General features: G+C 39.7%; 1 protein-coding gene across 7 annotated transcripts in view; it reads right to left on the bottom strand.

Annotated features, from left to right (window-relative positions):
- GRID1 (glutamate ionotropic receptor delta type subunit 1) overlaps positions 1-22,782 on the bottom strand; it is a 799,624-nt gene that overhangs the window by 7,846 nt on the left and 768,996 nt on the right. For 5 of the 7 annotated variants that reach the window (XM_007054511.4, XM_043552244.1, XM_043552245.1 and 2 more), the window contains 2 exons: positions 21,430-21,596; positions 19,412-19,652 (listed from right to left, as the gene is read on the bottom strand). In XM_007054511.4, coding sequence (XP_007054573.1) covers positions 19,412-19,652; positions 21,430-21,596 — 408 coding nt within the window. Of the gene's footprint in view, positions 1-10,606; positions 19,188-19,411; positions 19,653-21,429; positions 21,597-22,782 lie in introns of those variants that run through there. The other 2 variants (XM_043552249.1, XM_043552248.1) reach the window with 2 other exon arrangements.

Raw genomic sequence — 22,782 nt, 5'->3', positions numbered from 1 at the left:
ATAGGAGTCATCAGTTGTGCTAGGAAGAGCAAAGGACAGAGAAGCAGTTTGGCTGGAGATTTTGAACACAGAACTGTGTTGCACACTGGGACTTGAAGTCTGGTTACTATTCTGGAAGCTTTGTTTCTGTTCTTCCCACATATTTCTGACTATCTCCACTCATTTCAGTTCCAAAGGTGAATAAACCTCTCCAGACTTGACTGTTTGGAAGCTGGGTCATTGACATTACTGCAGATTTTTGCAGTTAATATGTATATGGTATATTCATTCATATTGTATATATTTATGTAATATCCATACTGATGTATATTTCTATCAATGTATGTATTCCATAAGGATATGTGTATTATTTATATATAGCTGTGTCCATACTTACACACTATCAGATAAAATGTGTGTGCTCTCACACTGTTTTATTAAGTGCCATTAATGTCAACCATATAATGTCATTTTCTTTTACTCTCTCAATACATTCTCTTTCATTATTTTTATGACGATTATTATTACATTCCTTGAAGGTTATCTGAAGAGAATGATCAGTGAAATGGAGCAAAACACATATGTATATGGAGGATGAATATAAGTGCCTGTACTCCTCCTGATTGAGAAAAACAACTAACCACCCATTTCTGCTGGGTAAGCAAATTATCTTTCATAGAAGATTAGGGTTGGAAGAGACTCAGGAGGTCATCTAAGCCAACCCCCTGCTCAAAGCAGGATCAACCCTAACTAAATACTAATTTGAATTTCATTCTTTCCCCCAGTAAATTGAGCTAGAAGAGGGAAAGGGAAAGGCAGGTTTCTGAAATATTTTAAGAAATTGATCATGAAAAACGGGTCCTGTGACTATGGCTATTGGTACCCTGACTGACAAAGTACACAGCTATGATCGCTCCTACAGAGAACTGAAGGCTGCCCTCAGGAAATTCCTTGAAACAACTAACCCTCTATGAGAGCAACTACAATTAACTAAGACTCTCTACCCTGGATAACTTGGGTATCATTTTTATTTTTGAGAGAGATTGTGATCATTAACCACCATGTAATATAGTTTTAAGGAGTAATCAATACTCTTTATGTAGGTGTGCAGATATAAACAGTTTTTTTGTTTTGTTTTTTCAGTTTTTTTTTTTTTAATGAGTGTTTGGAGAGAGTTTGGACAAACATGGGAATTACCTTGGATACCTTTTGCTAATTGACATTAGCAGTGCCTCATTGACTTTCAGAGAGGAGTTGTTGAGTGAAGGATGTCTAGAAGGGTATCCAAGACCTTTTGAACACGGCTAATAAAATGTCTAAGTTCTTAGCAGCATGGCTGAAGGCCGGAGATTCCTTGAGGGAGGGCTTTTAGGTGAGAATCTTTTCTTTAAGGAAACTAACACCTCTTCTTTATTCTCCTCAGACCTTATCAATGAGTTCAGTGGAATCCCCTTGACCAGGGAAAGTCCGTACAGGTTAGTGAAGCTGTTTTGGACAAGTCAAAAGCAGATGAACCCAAGAAAGGTGAACGGTCAGGTGATGGATTACATAACTAATACTATGATAAAGAATGCCTACACCAAACGTATGCTAGCAGAACCATACTGGACTGAAGGGTGGAGAGGAAGGTCCCTGAGTATCAAACAATAAAAATTTAGAAAAACAACATGCACATACCCTGAGGGATTATGATGGGTGTATTGACATCTCTAGGTCGCATGCAGCCATCTCTGCCTCGAGTATTAAAGTGATGTTGATGCAGTTCTTAATATACCTGAGGTATGCATGATCTGTTTATGGTAAAATTTTCTTAAGCCTGGTCTACAATAAAAAGTTAGGTTGACACAGTTACATCACTCAGGGGTATGAAAAATCCATACGCCCTGAGTTATGTAGTCAAGTCCATTTAACCCCTTGTGTAGACAGCGCTACATCAATGGAAGAATTTTTCCGTTGACCTAGCTACTGCCTCTCAGGGAAGTGGATTACCTCCGCCTATGGAAGAACTGCAGCTGTGCTACTGTAGCATTTCAAGTGTAGACAGGCTCTCAATCATCATTCATGGACCAATTTCTCTCTCTCTCTATATATATATATATATACATATATGAAATGTATGGAAGAATGCCACTTGAAATATATGGAAGAATGATACTTGAGGTTTGACCAAAAAGAATAAAATAAAAATATGAAACTTGCATTGTGTAAAAGAAATTTAATAAAAAACAAGCAAGGATGATTCTGTGGTCATGGCAGTGAACTCGGACTCATGACATCTGGCTTAAATCCCCATTTCTGTCACATTTCCTGTGTAACCTTGACCAAATCCCATGCCAATCTCTCTGTTCCTTAGCTGTAAAGCAGGGATGATAATATCCTTAGCTCACAAGGTCATGCTGAAAATAAAGGTAGTAATGGTTGAGACACACTCAGAGTGATGGCACACACATAAATATCCAGATAAGTGGAAAATGAACTCTGAGAAACTTTTAAGCCCTGCTGGACAGCCTGTTTAAAAAATACAAAAAACTTAGAGGCAGTTTTTCATGCTCTAGTATCCATAAGCTATACTACTGGTTCAACTCCAATTAGCCCACATTGAAATCAATATCCCCAACCAACTACAAAATTCCAGGTATTCTTTTTATCAGACATGAACTTTTCAAGCATGTGGTTGCTGAGAAGTGAATGAAGGACAACCAATGTGTATAAAGTATGACAAATAGGAGAGTCATTTTGAAATCCTGAATTCACTACATTCACTATTACTTTTGACTTCATGTAATGCATTTGCAAAGCCATAAATCAATTTCATTCCATCAGGCTCAGAGAGAGGTAAAAAACGGAGCTAATAATTGGTCTGCTCAAAGAAAGAAACAGGAACTAACTATATAATTCAGTATATTTTAAGGGGGGGGGGGAAACCCTGATGTGTTATGTTATATGAGGCTAATACAAATAATAATTTAAATATAAATTAATTTCCACTCTCATTATTCTAGGGTTTCATTAGTCAGAAATATGTGATATGCAGACAGATGTGGAAACTGACACAGTGATGTATGTTTGCTGTCATTAATTTACCTCAGGTAAGTGACCTAGTCAAATAGCACTTAATGTTACATAAAATTTGCTGTGTTTTGCATGTATTCTGCTGGATGCTGATTTGAATACTGTTGTATCTTATTAAATCTGACTAGAGATGCACCTCAAGTCTGCCTTTATAAATAGACCAAGTTCTGCAATCAAACTTGTTGTGAGGATCCGCAGGTCCTGAACCTGGGCCCCCCCAGCCACTGCTGAAGCCATCCCACCACCCAGTGTCTCTGCCAGTGACTGGAGCATTGGGAGCCCTCAGGCCTTACATTCCACTAAAGGTACCACCCGTAGGGACCTGACTGGAGGAGCTTCGGAATCCCTGATTGGGCCAGGTGCACTATTCAAGTTACAAAAACACAGGAAGTTGTCTGTGCCAAAAGGTGGATCCTGGCTTGAAGGCTGCTTCAGACCTTGCTGTGTATGCTACCTCACTCGTGGTCTCATCTCAGGTTCCTAACTTGGACCCCATCCTGTTCCTGGCTCCTGCCCTCAGCCTTATTCCAGTCCCTGAACCCTGTTGCCCTGTTTCTGACTACTCTGGCTCTGACCCTAGAGTGCAGTTCTTTGGCTTCTGACTCAGCATTGACTCTCGGCTCCTGTTTCCTGTCTGATCCTGGCTTCAACTTTTGGCTCTGACACCTGGCTCCTGATTCAGACCTGCCTGTTGGTCTCTGGTTCCTGAACACAGAGGTGATCACCAAGCCAGACCACCCACGTCCTGGTTGCTGGTAGCAGTCTTCCACAATCTTCTGTTTATATAAGTGGAAACAATACTATGTATTTTAAAATAGTAATTAACTAAACAAGAAGACCTCAGTAAGACTGACATTGTCCACTGGACTCTGATCCAATTGAAAGGAAAAAGAAATTAGATGAGTTGGCAATGTAAAATTATTTTCAACACATGTGTCAACATCTTCACAGAACACAAAAGCTTCAGCTAAAGCTATTTGGTAGAGATGACCTGATTCATTGGTTTGGTTTGCTTAATTAAATAGAAGAAACAGTACACCTTCACATAAAAGAGAAATTGATATTACTCTTCACTTCTAACTGAAAGAAAATAGGAAAACATAATGAACAAAAGGACGCTGGCAAGAGCTGGTCAGTGCAATAGTCTTTTCTTTCAACTACATTTCCAGTTTTCAGAGTATCAGCCGTGTTAGTCTGTATCCGCAAAAAGAACAGGAGTACTTATGGCACCTTAGAGACTAACAGATTTATTTGAGCATAAACTTTCGTGGGCTAAAACCCACTTCATCAGATGCATGCAGTGGAAAATACAGTAGGAAGATATATATATATATATATACACACACACACACAGAGAACATGAAACAATGGATGTTATCATAGAGACTATAATGAGAGTGATCAGTTAAGGTGAGCTATTACCAGCAGGAGAGAAAAAAACAAACAAACAAAAAAACCCTTTTTTAGTGATAATCAAGATGGGCCATTTCCAGCAGTTGACAAGAATGCGTGAGAAACAGTAGGGGGGAAAAAAAACATGGGGAAATAGTTTTACTTTGTGTAATGACACATCCACTCCCAATCTTTATTCAAGCCTAATTTAATAGTGTCCAGTTTGCAAATTAATTCCAATTCACCAGTCGCTCATTGGAGTCTGTTTTTGAAGTTTTTTTGTTGTAATATTGCGACTTTTAGATCTGTAATCGAGTGGCCAAGGAGATTGAAGTGTTCTCTGACTGGTTTTTTGAATGTTATAATTCTTGACATCTGATTTGTGACCATTTATTCTTTTTACATAGAGACTGTTCAGTTTGGCCAATGTACATGGCAGAGGGGCATTGCTGGCACATGATGGTATATATCACATTGGTAGATGTGCAGGTGAACGAGCCCCTGATGGCACGGCTAACATGATTAGGTCCTATGATGGTGTCACTTAAATAAATATGTGGACACAGTTGGCATCGGGCTTTGTTGCAAGGATAGGTTCCTGGGTTAGTGTTTTTGTTGTGTGGTACGTGGTTGCTGGTGAGTATTTACTTCAGGTTGGGGGGCTCTCTGTAAGCAAGGACTGGCCTGTCCAGATGGTGAAGATGCAAACAATGTAGCACAAGTAGAGTAGGGACATTAGGGACAAAGCGGAGGAAGTGTTGTTCTAAGTCAGCCATAAAAATGTTGGCATACTGTGGGGCCATGCCCAAGAAACTCCCAGAAAAAGCACAAGAGCAAATCCGCACAAACACACCCCTAGAATTCTGAGCAGGGGTATTCTATCTGCTACCCAAGATCCATAAACCTGGAAATCCTGGACGCCCCATCGTCTCAGGCATTGGCACCCTGACAGCAGGATTGTCTGGCTATGTAGACTGCCTCCTGAGGCCCTACACTGCCTTTGAGACACCACTGACTTCCTGAGGAAACTACAATCAATCAGTGATCTTCCTGAAAACACCATCCTAGCCACGATGGATGTAAAAGCCGTCTACACCAACATTCCACACAAAGATGGACTACAAGCTGTCAGGAACAGTATCCCCGATAATGTCACGGCAAACCTGGTGGCTGAACTTCTGACTTTGTCCTCACCCATAACTATTTCACATTTGGGGACAATGTATACCTTCAAATCAGCGGCACTGCTATGGGCACCGCATGGCCCCACAGTATGCCAACATTTTTATGGCTGACTTAGAACAACGCTTCCTCAGCTCTCGTCCCCTAATGCCCCTACTCTACTTGCGCTACATTGATGACATCTCCATCATCTGGACCCATGGAAAAGAAGCCCTTGAGGAATTCCACCATGATTTCAACAATTTCCATCCCACCATCAACCTCAGCCTGGACCAGTCCACACAAGAGATTCACTTCCTGGACACTACAGTGCTAATAAGCGATGGTCACATAAACACCACCCTATACTGGAAGCCTACTGACTGCTATACTTACCTACATGCCTCCAACTTTCATCCAAACCACACCACACAATCCATTGTCTACAGCATACAATGCATTTGCTCCAACCCGTCAGACAGAGACAAACACCTACAAGATCTCTATCAAGCATTCTTACAACTACAATACCCACCTGCTGAAGTGAAGAAACAGATTGACAGAGCCAGAAGAGTACCCAGAAGTCACCTACTACAGGACAGGCCCGACAAAGAAAATAACAGAATGCCACTACCCATCACCTTCAGCCCCCAACTAAAACCTCTCCAACGCATCATCAAGGATCTACAACCTATCCTGAAGGACGACCCATCACTCTCACAGATCTTGGGAGACAGGCCAGTCCTTGCTTACAGACAGCCCCCCAACCTGAAGCAAATACTCACCAGCAACCACACACCACACAACAGAACCACTAACCCAGGAACCTATCCTTGCAACAAAGCCCATTGCCAACTGTGTCCATATCTATTCAGGGACACCATCATAGGGCCTAATCACATCAGCCACACTATCAAAGGCTCGTTCACCTGCACACCTACCAATGTGATATACACCATCATGTGCCAGCAATGCCCCTCTGCCATGTACATTGGCCAAACTGGACAGTCTCTATGTAAAAGCATAAATGGACACAAATCAGACATCAAGAATTATAACATTCAAAAACCAATCGGAGAACACATTAATCTCTTTGGTCACTCGATTACAGACCTAAAAGTCGCAATATTACAAAAAAACTTCAAAAACAGACTCCAATGAGAGACTGGTGAATTGGAATTAATTTGCAAACTGGACACCATTAAATTAGGCTTGAATAAAGACTGGGAGTGGATGTATCATTACACAAAGTAAAACTATTTCCCCATGTTTATTTTTCCTCCCTACTGTTTCTCACACATTCTTGTCAACTGCTGGAAATGGCCCATCTTGATTATCACTACAAAAGGTTGGGGTTTTTTTTTCTCTCCTGTTGGTAATAGCTCACCTTAACTGATCACTCTCGTTATAGTGTGTATGATAACACCCATTGTTTCATGTTCTCTGTGTATATATATATATATATATCTTCCTACTGTATTTTCCACTGCATGCATTCGATGAAGTGGGTTTTAGCCCATGAAAGCTTATGCTCAAATAAATTTGTTAGTCTCTAAGGTGCCACAAGTACTCCTGTTCGTTTTACATTTCCAGTGTTGACTCACACTCCTGTACCAAATTAATACAAATAATTTTAAAGAGAAATAAAGAAAGAGTTTAAAAAAACACGTCCCAATAAGGTAGAATAGACATAATGTCTACACTACAAAAGCAAGTAATTTCATGACCTTACTTTGTGCAATCCATATCCCTCCCTTCCCCTTCCCACCTTGTCTGCTGCCATCTAGCCCTTTTTCATGAGGGCCTGGTCCTGAAGATTATTCATACAGTGTTTGTAGGATCAGTCCCATAAACTGTAAGTACCATACCAGATCTTCAATTGGTATAAATCAATGTAACGCCAATAAGCCAATGAAGTTTTGCCAGTTGAAACCACTGAAGATCCAGCTCCATTTTTTATATTTGTCTCTATATCAACAAACATCCATATTGTATGGTGCTGTGTTAATAAACATGCAGAACATACAGTACATGTGGGAATTACATCACAAACGAGGTGATTGCTGGTGAACATGCTAATGCCTCGTGGCCATTTGCAGAAGTTCAACACCACACCTCATTATCTAACTGCAGTAACTGTAGCATATTTGATGGTCTTTGTTGCTAATGGTAGAGTCAAACCCAAGAAAATGGAAGGAAGGAAGCCTCATAGCACTCATTTGTTACTGCTATAGAGGGCCTTTAAGCCACATGGTGAGGCAACCAGGCTTCTGAATCCTTATCAAACCTAATAAAAAAAGAATGATTGGGCATATGACACGTCCACAGGCTTCAAGAGGTTAAAATAAACAGCACAAAAGGAGGGTGCATGGAAGCATTTTCCAGCACAAGCAACAGGAATATGCAGCATCAAATGAGTAGTATTTTATGAGCATGCCAATATCTTTTGAAATGGACTATTTGGGAGAGAGAGAGTTGCATGTTGAGAAAATAGCTACTATGTTCACATTATGCATACAGTAGCTATAGGCATTTGCAGCAATAGGAAGGTTAGGATCAAGGGGGCTTTCAGGAGGTGAAGATGAGAAAGTTAGCAAGGGCTAAACTGTGCAGGCACTTTCAACAATAAATCAAATGTTGGTATGTGTTTTTTTATAAAATCTCACCATAGTTCTGAGGCCCAACCTCACCTCATTGGCCATCTCCAGATAGGAAAGGGAAAGAAGAACAGGGAGAAAAAATGGATCAAAATAGTGAGGCTAATAGTGTACTTAATATTTTACTCTTTTTAATAAACATTTTCTGCCATACGTCTAACGTCGGTGTTTGTTTTGGCGACAGTATATCATATTCTAGCAAGATAGTCCCATTGCTAGAGTCACATGCTACAATAAAGCCTATTTTTCATGAGGCAATTCATAGACCATCTAAAACTGTAGTGTGATTAGATAGGTTGATTGGCTCTCTGTAACCCTTTCATCATTCTGATATTTAAAAAAAATTGAATTCACTAAGAGCCTGATCCAAAACACATTGAAATCAATTGGAGTCTTTCCACTGTCTTCAGGGGGCCTTGGGTCATGTCCTAAACCGTTGGATGTTGACATATAAAGGGCTTGATTCTGCATTCTGTTAGGGCTGTACCTGTACATCCTGACTTGCACCAGTGAAGGAGCTGGCATAGCAGAGCCATGCTCTGTCATACCCCTTACCCTCTCCATCCTGTCCAGGCCCCACCGCTGAAACACCCCCTTTTGCCCATTATGCTGGGAGCATTGAAGGCAGCTGGCAGAGGTCACAGAGGAGTCTCTTCCACCAGCTTTATGCCCATGGAGAGTTTCCCTGCACACGTGGAATACTTCACTAGCCATCTCAGAGTTCCTGTAAGTCACTTTGATCTTATCCAGTGCAAATCAATCTCAGTGAACTGGGCAATCTAGCCTAACGTCCATAGTGGTCTCCAATAAAAGCTAGATTTTCAAAAGTGCTCAGCACGCACCATCTGAAAACAGCTCCACTCCCATTTAGGCACGAACAGATTTTCAAAAAAGCTCAACACACTGAAAGTTGCAATGGGAGCTGCTGGGTGCTGAGCACTTCTCAAACTCTGGCCCTTATTTTAGTGCCTAAATGGGGGCTGAGCTCTTTCAGAAACGTGGCCACGTTGCAGGTGCTGAATTTGTGAAAATCAGGCCCTATATGTCAACTTTTACCAACAATTATGACATGTTAATATTTGAGATTCCTCAGTATTTCTCTGTGTTTAGGATAGGGAAAAATAACTTACCTCAGATACTGGAAAGTAAGTTGAGATCTATATAATTTTATAGTTTTATATAATTCTAAATATAATTATATACGGGTATAATATAATTATTCTTACTAGTGGTGATGCTTGTGAAATTTAATGGTCACGATAATAATAGAACTAGGAAATAATTTTGTTTTTTGGTGGGAGTGAGCTCTAGCTCTAAATATGTTGTTTTCAAAAACAACCTTTCGGGCCTGATTACTGTCTAAGTGGCTCTTAGTAATCTGCTGTCAATAGCTTTTAAAATACCGAAGGTATTTACGTTAAAAATGTGTTACACTATAACATTTTTTTTTTGCCAGAAAGTAATTATGCCCCGATCCAGCACAACACTGCAGCACATGCATACCTTTCAGTACATGATTAATCCAGGCTGACTTCAAAGAACCTAGGGCTGGATCCTCCATCATTAAAGTTAATGGGAGCCTTTCCATTGATTTGAATGGAAGCAGAATCAAGACTCTACTCACGCACTTAAAATTAAGTATGTGCTTAAATGATTTGTTGGATCAAGGCCTCAGGCTTTACAAACCTCAATGTGGGGAAACACTGTTACATTTCATTTTTTAAATTCTGATTCAAATATATGTTTTAATTATCATTGAACATTCACTGTCAAAACACTCAACTTGGAAATACCACTGTGAGCTGAGATAAAACATACCAAAAAAAAAAAAGGCCTTCAACGCACAGTGTCAGGAACCTAACTAGCTACAACCCCAAGTTCAGCAAGATACTTAAGCACATGCCAAACTTTAATCACATGATTAACCCCACTGACTTCAATGGGAAAACACTGTAATTAAAGTTAAGCACATACTCAAGTTGCTTGCTGAACTGAGACTTTAAATGGTGTTGTTTCTAACAGCATGCCTCGCACTCCAAGGGGACTTGTTTTATGCTCACTTTTGTTCAGGGATATTTCTTTTCCTAAGAAACATGCTGCTAAATCATGTTCTAGTCTAGACTACCCCTCTAGGACTCTTATAGCAGGATTTCCTAATATGGTTTTCAGACAAGAAACTGCTGCCCCCAAAGGACAGGAAAACCTTAGTGGTACTGAGCTAGCAACAAACATATTTAAATATCACAGTAGCTGGCACAGTTCTGGTCCCAGTGTCAGCAAGCAAAAGAATGACATGTCATCCTCAAGTCACTTAGGGCCCAATCCAAAGACCATTGTGGTCAGTGGTGAGATTCCCATTGACTTCCATGGGCTTTTGATCTGCCCATTTGCTGTGACTAGGTATTGCAGAATATCTGGTTCTGCTCAGATAAGAGGTGAGTTTTCAGACCATTTATATTGCAATTGTTCAAATAATCAGTAAGGAGTGTATTACGGCTGTTTAACTCATAATTTCTCAGTTTTTATCAATATCTGTACAAGGGAGAGTACAGATATTTTTTCTCTTCTTTTTGTCTGTACCTCCTCCCTCAAGCTTTGTGTTTTGTCATATAACAGCATGAAGCCTTGCAGCCTGGAGTGATTGATGGTTGCTTCTGAAACCTCATTGCTGGTTTAAAGCTGCTAGTTAAGTGAAGTTTGCCAGTTCTTATGTTCATAGTTAGTCTTGAAGCTGTGTTTTCTGGGTGGCATTACAATGCACTATTTTGCCAATGTTTGTATTATTTAAATTTCCCCCTCAAAAAACTTTATTTATTCTTAGAAAAAGTAGAGTACAATACAGTTGTACAAACAAATGATCATTTATATGTAACTGAGCAAAAAATGTACAAAGATTTCAGACATGTCAAAATACATAAAAATAATTTAAAAAACAACATAAAATATAAAGAACATACAATGAAGGGAAAATAAAATGTCAGTTCAATGATCTTGTGTTTTCTTTCACCATCAGAAGTAACTGTCCCAAGGGGGAATCAAATAGTCAGAGAAAAAAGATAGCAGCAGAAAGAAGGCAAGTGGAGAAGAAAAGAAAGGTAAGAACAGGAAAGAATAAAGGAAGAGAAAAATTGGTGTAAGTATAAGAACCTTTAATAACCAAAAAGGTGGCTGACACCATACGGAAAATGTGCCAGGGCCTATGAAATAATATCTTGTTGGAGATCTGAGGCGAGGTAAACTTGATCCTGATTAGAATTCTCAGCAGTAATCATCTTTGACCCATTATGATCATATTAATAATCTCATATTTCTATTTCCGAGATACAGTGGGTTTCAGGTTACCAATTCCAAAGAGAAAGACTAAAAAGCTAAAGCTGTAAGTGCAGATTTTTTGAGGTAGGTTAAAATAGGTGTGTCCTCATCCAGCAGAGATATATGATGCACTATAGGGAAACTTAAGGCAGAAGATATAAGGCTGCACATCCCAGTCCAGAGAGATAGGTGGTTGTTTTTTGTTATCCCCTCTCCACAGACCAAATTACCTGTGACTATTTCAGGGCAATTTCATCACCTTCCTCAATCCTGCACAGTTAGAAAGTTTTGCAGAGTGATGACTTGTGGGGTTGCAATAGTATCTATTGAAGTTATTTTGTTGAAAACAGAGTGAAAGCAGTAATGATGACATGATGCTGTTACAAATATATGAGTCAGTTAGTACAATTCTGTTCCTGCTGTGGACAGAGCATTAGATGTCGGCCTCCTTAATCTGAAAAATAGAGGAGAAGGAGAACACTGAGGACAGGAGAAAGAAAAAGACTGCTCGGTAGAATGATTTTACACTGGCTGATTAAAACGATGAGAAATTATAAACCAAGCAGCTTTAATTCACACTGTGATAGTTAAAGAATTGCAAATATATGGTATGAAAGATCCTTAGGGTCCTTAAAGGAGAGAGATGATGCAATATCTAACTGCAATTGAGTAAGATGAAAATGACGTAATTTCCTAGCTAGCAGGAAATTAAGGTTCCATGTACACCAGCATTACAACTGTGATTTGTGTCATGTTCCAGTCTCTTCAGATTAAATACATTTATGTTTTATAGTCCACTTCGTTCTAGATAAGGAACGATCGAAAGAGAAATTTGATGAGCAAGTTGTAATAGTGGCAAGATGTGGCTTAACGGCCAATGTGTCAATCTTATCTTCTATAAGTGATGCAATACATTTCAGTTCTTGGCAAAGGAATCATTCTGTAAATAGCTGAAGAAAGTCAATGATTAGTCTAAAGTTGCTAATTCTCCTTAATGTGAAGATGTCACATAATTTGTTTTCTGTGATTAGATTGCACACACAGAGAATTTTACAGGATTTCCATGGTTGACTTTTTTATTCTTCTCAGTTTCAAAGTTTTAGTTATTCTAGAGTGTAACATTTGATATGGAAAAAAGGGAGGGGGGGCTACAATGGTTTGATGACTTTGAAGATAGCACAAGAGAATTGTTCTTCTGGGGGGATAGCTGAGGGCAGAAAGACATAGCTGATAAAGTATCGATGGAGCCTGCTAAGTCTATTACAGTTAGCAGCCATGTTGGGTCATAATGGCAGTGAGCATTTGGAAACCATCTTTCAGACTGTCAAATAAATTGAAAAATAGCCAAGACTCGGTGTTGTGGGAAAGCCCTCACAAATTGACTGACCCAAATTATATTCGTTTGTTGAGCTTGTGAAAGACATGAGCAGCAATTGTACTAAAAAGTTACTGGACTTAGGATGCTCTGACCCTCTGTACGTCAAATTAGCACCCTGGAACCACCATATTCACCACTGTGATGATATTATGATATTTTTCTAGAAAATATACCTTCTGAGGTATCATTTCAAAAGTCCTGATCTGTTGAACATTAATATCCTTTTGATTGTATGTACTATCATTGTACGTGAAGTTATGAAGTATTGCTATGTGTGTTACTGAAATACGTTGTGAAGTTGGGAACACCCACAACCAGCCTTTCAGTTACAACAAAGGAGTAGCCAGCAACAGCCAGACAGGGTCAATGGCCCATCAACACCCATCAAGAAAAGAAACCACTATCCCAGAGACTTCTCAGAGAGATCACATATGCAATGGAGACTGCTTGACCGATGGCGACTGCCTGATCCCCATGTGACAGCAAGGATCTTTCCAGCAAGCTGGAAGACAGTATAAAAGAAGGAAAGTGATATCATCACTTGGCCTGTCTCCGCCCCTTCCACCCATCTCAACATCTGGGAACACATCTGGAAGACAAAAGCTTTGAACTAAGAAAGTTTGGTTCCAGGCTGAAAAGGGAGTTCAGTCTGTGTATTGGGGAACTGAAACCTGCTTGTGCCATCTGTCAGGGTGAGAAAAGCTGCTTGATTCAACTCTTGGTTAGACTAAAAGTTTAGGATTTAGCAAACATGTTTACTTTTTATTTTCTTAAGTTAACTATCTTTGACCATTATGCCTACCCCTTATAATCACTTAAAAGCTATCTTTCTGTATTTAATAAACATATTTTAATGTTGTATCCTTATAAGTGAGTTTGTGTAAAGTGCTTAGGAAATCTCAGCTCAGGTTACAAAGGCTGGGGTGCATGTCCACTTTCCTATGAAGAAGTGGTGAACTAAATAACGAAATTACACTGGTCAGGCTTCTGACCAGTGCAAGACAGTACAGTTCTGGGGTGCGAGGCTGGGGAGCTGGGGGGAATTGACTGCAGCCTCCCTGTTAATGGTTCATGAGTGACTGGGAAATCATTCATGTATCAAAGTTAGGGGCGTCCATGCCTGTGTATGTCTGTGTAAAGGGCAGTGCCTGTCAAGGGTTTGCAACTTGACATTAGCATCACAGTGTGAGGGCCAACCCAGGTTGGTGGGTTTGGAGGGCTCAGCAGTCCCAAAAGCCAGGTGGCACCCTGGGGACCCCGTCACAGAGACACTATTCATTTTCTGAATTTCTTTTACTATGAGAGAGAGACTCTGTTTTCAATATATGTAAGTGATTAATTTATAATGTAGACCACACTGACAGACACACTTTAGAGGTCGGGGACCAATACATTACTTGCTCAGTTATTCAAAAGGGACAGAGAATAATCTAGTTTAAAGTCCAAAATGGTCATTAGTTTGGATTTTTCACTCATTTAACTGACTAAAAAGCTTCTAAAGATAATATTAGTATCCAAAATATTACATATAAACTATTGTGGATCAGTAAGAAACAGCCTAATATCACTGGTGCAAAATACACACTTCTGTTTAATGGGCCAAGTTATGATGCATCCAAAGATTTGTGGAAGTGCTCTGATATTCATGACCAGGATAAGAGGACTGGCCACTGAAAATAATTGGAACAATACATTGCAGAAAATCTAGTCAAAGTTAGAAGAGATTGTCTATAAATTCTAGAAAATCTACTCACTGAAGGAAGATCAAATATAATTTCCCCAAAGTTAGAAGTAATCAAGGCCATTTAAATGTTTCTAAATGTCTTTTGAGCATTAATAGACTATAAATGTGCATCCTACTGGAAGATTCTGGCATTGTGGTGCAAATATAATTTTTTTCTAATATCATCATAGGCAAGTCTTCCTTTCCACAAACGAGTTTGTGTTACCAGTACATTAATTATTTATGTATGCTGTGTTGTAGCCATGTTGGTTCCCAGATATTAGAGAGACAAGGTGACCTGAAGAAGAGCTCTGTGAAAGCTCAAAAGCTTGTCCCTCTCACCAGCAGAAGTTGGTCCACTAAAAGATATTACTTCACCCACCTTCTCTCTATAATAATTTATACCATTTAAATATCTGAGTACTTGATTGCTCCAATGTACATGAAGAACAACAGGCTCACCTGACCCAGAAAACACCAATGTGATTCTAAGTGGAAGAGGAAAATGCTTTGAGGAACTGGCAAATATCAGTACTTCATCCTCAGCTGAAGTCAAGATAACACACAGCCTTTGGGTCATGCTGGACTCGGTACTGACTCTAGAAGCACAAACTGCAGCAGTTACTAAAAGTGATCTCTCCCCTCTCCAGGTAGCAAGAAGACTCCATCCATTGCTCTGGTGAATTAGCCAAAGTGGTTTGTGCACTTGTCACCTTTAGAATATTTCCCTCTTCCTGGGCCAAGATCAGAAGTTCACAAATAAGCAGGAGTTGGTGTAGAGTTCCATCTACTGAGTGGATCATACCATTCATGTTATGCCAGTGCTTTTCAACAAGAACTGATTTAATCCTGGATTCACTACAAGTGTCTAGAACTGATTTACAAACCCATTAATGAGATAAGGTCATACTATCCGAAGGATTGCCTCTTTTGTTTGACAAGCCAGGGAAACTCATTGCCCAGTACCCTATGGCTAGCAGAGCCAAGTATAATCTTCAGGGAACCAGAGACTAACCCTCTTCAACTGCTCTGTTTTTCAAAAGGGATAGAGAATAGTCTAACTGAAAGTCCAAAGCGGTCAATAGTTTGGATTTTTCACTCTTTATTTTACTGGTTTAAAAGGAAGTACTTCTTCACACATAGCATAGTCAACCTGTGGAACTCGTTGCCTGTATATGTTGTGAAAGCCAAAACTAATACTGAATTAAAAAAAGAATTAGATACATTTATGGAGGATACGTCCATCAGTGGCCATGCACAGGGGGTCCCTAGGCCTCTGACTGCAAGATGCTGGGACTGGATGACAGGAGATGGATCACTTCATAATTGCCCTCTTCTGTACATTACCACTGAAGCCTCTGGCATTGGGCACTGTCAGAAGACAGGATACTGGCCTAGCTGGACCATTGGTCTGACCCAGTATGACCATTTGTGTGTACTTACACTCATATGAGACTCTGGAACACTCTTCCAAGGGTGATCCAGAAAAATCTAACTCTCACCATTTTCAGCTCACATTGCAAGTCACATGTCTTTGCCAAAGCCTTCCAAAAAGCAGAAGAGAAGAAAAATCCAGCAGTGTGTTCAAAGTTAGAAGCTGTTAATTAAACTACAGAACCGGATGGTATATTGACTGCACTAGTGGGACAGATTTCACTGTTTTCTGTAATCCATGTGTTTATACTTTATAGTGATTGGCACCATAGAAATGCTGATGATTATATAACTCTACTAACAACTCCATTATCCTTCCTGTTTCCTACATCTGCAACCCTGGTGTCATATTTGACACCTCTTTCTCCTCCTCCCCCATATCCTGTCCCTTCATAACGCTGAAACATCTTTCTATTTAACATTATCAGAATATTCTCTTTTCACTGTCCCAACTACTTGCACTTGCATCCTTGGTGGACATTTCTCACCTTGACTACAGGAACCTACACCTCTTCATCAATCCTATTTCTCACTTCATCTTCTAGTGCATCCAAAATGCTCCTTCTACCTAATCCAGCTGGGAATTTATACAATAATGAGAAGTATGGTATCTGAGTGCCTGCTAAAGTCATCTTCCTCTCTGGTTGCTCTGACCTTTTTATGCCATCTCCTTGAACCACTTTACTGGCTTCCTGCATTTTATTTCATTAAATTCAAGCTCCTTGTATTCTTCTTAGGGCCTTACATAATCACTATTTTCATTTCCTTCTACCTCATGCCTGCTCCTTATACTTCTCCAACACCTTTCATTACTGATTCCTTCATCTCCTTCTCCCATTCTCAACTTTGTATATTCATCCATTCTGCCACCTGCATCTGGAAAAGTCTCCCATATTTTGTCCATGCAGTACCCTCTCTCTGCTAAAATTAAAACCAACTTCTTGCAGGACTCCACCCTCCTTGTTCCCTTTCCCAGTCTCTCCACACACACCCTCACTTTCTTGACCTGTTCTCCTGTGTCTTATCTTAGTTTAATTCGTCTTGTTTACCCCTACCCTGGAAGTGCTTTTGGCTCAGACTTGAAACCACTTACTCCCACACATCTGCTTATTCCCACAGATGAGTGATCTTCCTGGAGTAAAGCTGTACCATACATCCATCTGTTCTTTGAGTCTGCTGAAGTATTTTAGAGCTTTTTATGTGGAGATGTTAAGACCCTGAGCATTCCAAGAAAGAAAGTTAAGGGCAGCCATAATTTAGAACAGTAAAAGCCTAAAGCATTGTATTTCTGATTAAGAAAAGTGGGATAGGGGAATGATGAAAGCTGTTAAGAATTCCAGTTAGACACAGAAAAAGAAAAAGAAAATAAGGTGAAGCAGGAGCAAAGGAAGCAGAACATTAAAGATAAGAGACACAGATCCTTCCCCAAGGAATGGGAAATAGAAATAAAATAGGTTTCAGAGTAACAGCCGTGTTAGTCTGTATTCGCAAAAAGAAAAGGAGTACTTGTGGCACCTTAGAGACTAACCAATTTATTTGAGCATGAGCTTTCGTGAGCTATGCTCAGATAAATTGGTTAGTCTCTAAGGTGCCACAAGTACTCCTTTTCTTTTTGAGAAATAAAATAGAGCTTGGGATATCTTGAATTAAATCACTGACTGACCTTATCTAACACTTACTTTACCTTTTCTGTTTTTGTCTCTGATTTTTTGGGTATTGCTCATTTAAGTCTGCAAAGATTTATGCATTGGACTCCCTGAGCATTGAAAGGAGAATACACCCAGAGTACATCACACCCAAATATGGCTAATATTAGTGGACTTTGAATAGTTACCACCTTTGTCCATGATCCTGTAAGGTATTCTGCAAAGGTGAGGAGGTCCCCCTGCATGGAGCTCCCTTACAGGGTATGGGCCTTATTGTGGAGTAGCCCTCCACAGTTTTAGTGGGGATGAGGTCTACAGTGTACTAAGGGAAAGGCTAAAGCCGTGCATCAAAAATATAAATGTATCTGTCTTTATAGGCAAAGCTATTTGTCCTCACTGTGTATGCTCTCCAAATGCTATACTGTGCTAAGCAAAATGGATACAAAATTTCCATTATCAAAAGGCTCCCTTTCAGCAATATACATCGTGGAGTTGTGTGCAAGTGACTTCACAGGTTTGTCCCACAAGCATGATATGGATGTTTATCACTGAACAGTTTGCGGATGAATTAAAATGGGTGAAGAGGGAACACAGAGAATGGAATCTTAGTGACAAATATTTGATAACATTACAGACTACAACATATATTTTCAGATTCCATATGCCACAATTGTTTATGTGTAGTAGGCATGTCAATTATTGTAATACTCCTAGAAATTAAGATTGGAATTGATGGGCTTTGTATTCTTTTCCAGCAGTGATACAGCTTGCCTGTAATAAATATCTGTTCAAAATGTAAGAATCTGCAAGTGTCTCAATGTTTAAAAAATTCCCAGAGGTTAGCTTGTTAAACTTTTTAATTGATGCAAATAAATACATGCTTCATGCAAGATAGCTCTGCATATGGACTGTTTAGTCTACCATAATGTTACTATTAGTTAGTTTGTACTGTTGCAAGAAAATGTTTGCAAACAAGTCATTCCAAATGGTATTGTTCTAGGTAAAATATTTTATATGAAAGGCATTTGCTCAGAAAAGTCATTAATTTTTTTTTAAAGGTTCCAAAAATAAAGTTGTTAAACAGTGTTGGTGGCTGCCTAGCGTACTGTATTAATAATGGGATCATTAACTTTTAATCACTAAGTCACCTGCTCCAATTTGATCTAGATTGGTTGTAACCAAAAATTGTTGCCATCTGATGGCAGTTATGTTGAATGAGCTGGGTCACAGCCCACTAGACAAGGGTCCAAATCACAAAAACATCAGTTGGTGCCAATTAGTATCCTTGCTGTCAGTCTTAGCAGAGAGGCCAAGGGCATGGTGTCTCAGCTACTCTCTTACCCCTAAAGCTGGTCTCTCCAGGTCAGAGTTGAGGCACATTGGTGGGACAACGTAGGGAAGTTTGCACTGCTGCTGCCCATGCTGTAACTGCTCTATAAATAAATAGAGGACTTTAGTCTCCAGGGCTGTTAATTTGGCACCTTCCATGAAAGTCACATTTAAAAAAAATCATAAACTTCATGAAATAATTTAGTATCTCCAATCAAAATAAAGTGAGTGTATTTGTACGAGAGCACCTAAAATCCCACAGCTTCCATTTGCTCTCTGTATTTTGTGTTTTCTACTCTTAATTGTGATAAGAATAAAAGTTATGGACCTCTTTTGGAGTTTCTTGATGACAACGGTTGCTGTTCCACCACAACTCCAGCGCTGCCACCAAACACGCAAGAAGAAGGCCTACTGCTAAAATGCAGAAGACGCCTGCAAAACTGTGAAGCTTCAGTGCCTTGCCATCTGTCTGTGCATTGGTGTGGCTGTTCAGGTCACAACGTCCCATCCGCGGCCACCATTTCTGTTTGAGTACATCCAAGTCTCCAGTGTCTTGTAATTCTAAGATCCTGCAGAAATTTTAAAACAGCCATTATTTCAGTTGATTTCTGTATATTGTGTATGCATTTATCAGCAACTCTGCAGCCCTGGAATCCTGATATTATGATTGGGCCGCAGAAATTATCTTTCGACAGAAATTCAGTGTTATTCAGTGGAATTCTGTCTTTAGGGCAGAGCATCTCCAGCAGGACTGGTGTAATGCTATGGTTGCAGGACTTTCTCGCTCTCTGTCCATAATGAATCAGTGAGGTAGATTTCCTGCATATCAAATATTCACTATACATTTTCCTTAAGCATTGAAGTGGTTGTGAGAGTGCCGCTTTCACAAGCCTAACTTTCAGTAAGTAACAAGTTTGATGAATATCTCCTAGTCAAATGTCATTTCATCCAAAACGCATCCCCTTGGGAAGGGGTGAAACTAGCTACTCTTTTATACCAAACTTCATACTGTATATTCCAGTCCAGAGCAGCCACAAGACTTCACAGATCAGCTTTAGAAATAAGTGTGACTTTAAAAACTGCTCTGAATCAGCCAAGCTTTAGCTAGGGCTTCACTTAAAATTTTGGCTTTGGTCAGATTTCCAGTAGATTATAATGGTTATTGAAGAAGAAACAGCTCATGGAAGATTCAACTCTCCCACCCATACATGGTCCATCATAATAATTTCAAATTATATTTGAATCAAGCATGCAACCATTTGCACAGTACTTAATACAAATTGGTTTAAGCAGCAATAGAGTTGCCTATTTCTGCTTTGAGCTACAGCAAATGCAGCTCATTCAAAAGTATTTTACTACAATGCTATTACTTTACTCTTGAAGTAGTGTGTTAACAATTACTAGTTAATCATTGTTTCCCATTTGTGAAGTGTCCCCTCTCTCCATGAATGATTCATTTTGGGTCTAGTTTGATAACTGCCTTTGCTATTTAATAATAAGCTTTCCTTTCGAGGCAACTTTGTCTCTGGTTATCACGAGAATTCAGGCGGACTGCAGCTGGTGTTTTATCGCTTCCTAAAGAATAATGCACACAGACAGAAAGTTTGCCTTGGCTTTTTGCATGTAGCTCTGTGCTCAGCCACTTTCTACTAAGGCTGCATGTATCTACATCACCGGGCAGATGTTTGCTTTAGCATAAGGGGAAAGTATATATGTATACTTTTAAAAGATACTGATAGACTGGGATCACTGAATTGTGATAGACGCAGTAGAGTCACTATCTTTCTGAACCTATGCAATCACTCAATTACTATTATTTGCCTATTCTATAATGATACGTAATAGACAGCATTGCTTTTCTCATATGAATCAATGCTCCCCCCGTCTAAAGATGAAATTGTGGCTTTGACACAAGCCCTGAGTTTCACTGCCCCAAAAGCAGCCTGGGAAGCAGACTGTGACTCAGAGAGTTACAATCTCCTTCCCAGTTAACCCACTGCTCTGGAGAATGTATCTGGCACACCATGGGCTGCCCGGAGCGTTGGGAGCACAGCCAACGTTCCATGCATTTCCAGCTCCCTCCTACCTATCCCCTGACCACATGCACAGGAGAGGAAGTAGCAGCTCTGTTGAGGTTGCTCCCCACCCCTCTGCCCTACGCCCTAAAGGAAGAGAATTGGTTAGTCTCTAAGGTGCCACTAGTACTCCTTTCCTTAATTCAAACAACTGATTTCAAAAGATAGAGATTCATTTAATAAACACACATTGCCAAAGTTAATCAGCTGTGAACACAAGATTCGTTGTTGCAGAGAGGAATCCTATGAAATAAGCATGGTTTTGCATTACCTTTGGGAGAAGAGATCCCTGTAGGGGCTGCCATGCTGGAGTGCGATCCCATACCCTTTACTACTGATGCGGTTTCCAATGACGGTCACAGAACACTCATCGTCTGTCAAGGCTGCATATTCCACCACTGTTACATCCCACAAAAAAGCATAGTTGCCTTTCTTTGCCTGCAAATGCACCACAAATAGAACTAAATTATATAGTTGATCTAGGGCTTAAATGGGTCTTAAAGTCATGCTGAGCCTTTCATTGACCAGTGCTGGCATTTTGTTAGTTCATAACAACATTTTAGACCTCTCACATCTTCAGACACTTCTAAAGCCCCCACAACAGTTCCTCATCTACTTCACACCCACCTTCGAGCACTCCCATTGTTTCCATGAGCCAGAGAGGTGCAGAAGGCTGGGTGCGAGACTTTTTGTGTGTGACATGACTAACTTCAGGCCTCACATGGGTCTGTTAAATAATTATAACTTAAAAGATAACACTTTAAATTATATTATTTGATATGGTTTCCCTAGGATTAGTGAAAGCATATTACTTCTTCCACTTCTACACAGTTACACACCTGGGTAGACACACTGTAAGCACTATGGTATGTTCTAGCAGTCACAGTCACCAAAATGGTAGCTTACCAAAAGCAAAAAGAAAACCCTTTGAAAAGAGCTACTCTAATCTGCAACAAAAGGCAGGATACAATTTTTAGAGACCAATTTTCTCCCTTAGCACGGAAGAGTCACCAGATTCTCCTACTAGCTTTATTTGTGACCAATATTGACTTATTTTAGTGCACACCTATACAGCTGTCCTCAAATGTCAGCCTTAATTGGATTCAAACCAATGTCTGAGTGCACTGCGCATGATGAATGTAAATTACTTTACTTAACATAAGATGTAAGAAATGTCTCTGGATGGGGATTTTAATAAAAAAAAAGTCATTACTTTGCTTGGTTAAAGTAATAATTGATTTCCTAATGTATTTAAGTAATACGTTTTTTAAGTCTCTAGTGAACATACAAAGCACAGTGGAACAGATGGGCTGGAAAATCTAATGCAAATAAATGAGTAATCATAGATGCAGGCTTCCAAGACTTAATTTTTTTAAGTTTGGGTGATTTGTCTTTTCTCATCAAGTAAAAAAGAGTTGGCAAGGCAGGAAGCTGACATTCTACATATATTTGTTTACAAGATTAAATCCTCAAGCACCCTCAACTAGTGGCCTCATTTCTGACCATAAGCAGTTCCCAGTGGTTCTTTTCCATCTCCTTGTAAGTTCAGTCTTGAATTGACCTAGAAGACAAGACTCTCTCAGTTGTTTTATATCAGCTGCTGCCTGCTGGAGTCTGGGCTAGG

The sequence above is a fragment of the Chelonia mydas genome, chromosome 7 (assembly GCF_015237465.2).
Source record: "Chelonia mydas isolate rCheMyd1 chromosome 7, rCheMyd1.pri.v2, whole genome shotgun sequence".
In the NCBI taxonomy this organism is placed as follows: Eukaryota; Metazoa; Chordata; order Testudines; family Cheloniidae; genus Chelonia; species Chelonia mydas.
This window is presented reverse-complemented; position numbering and strand designations above follow the sequence as displayed.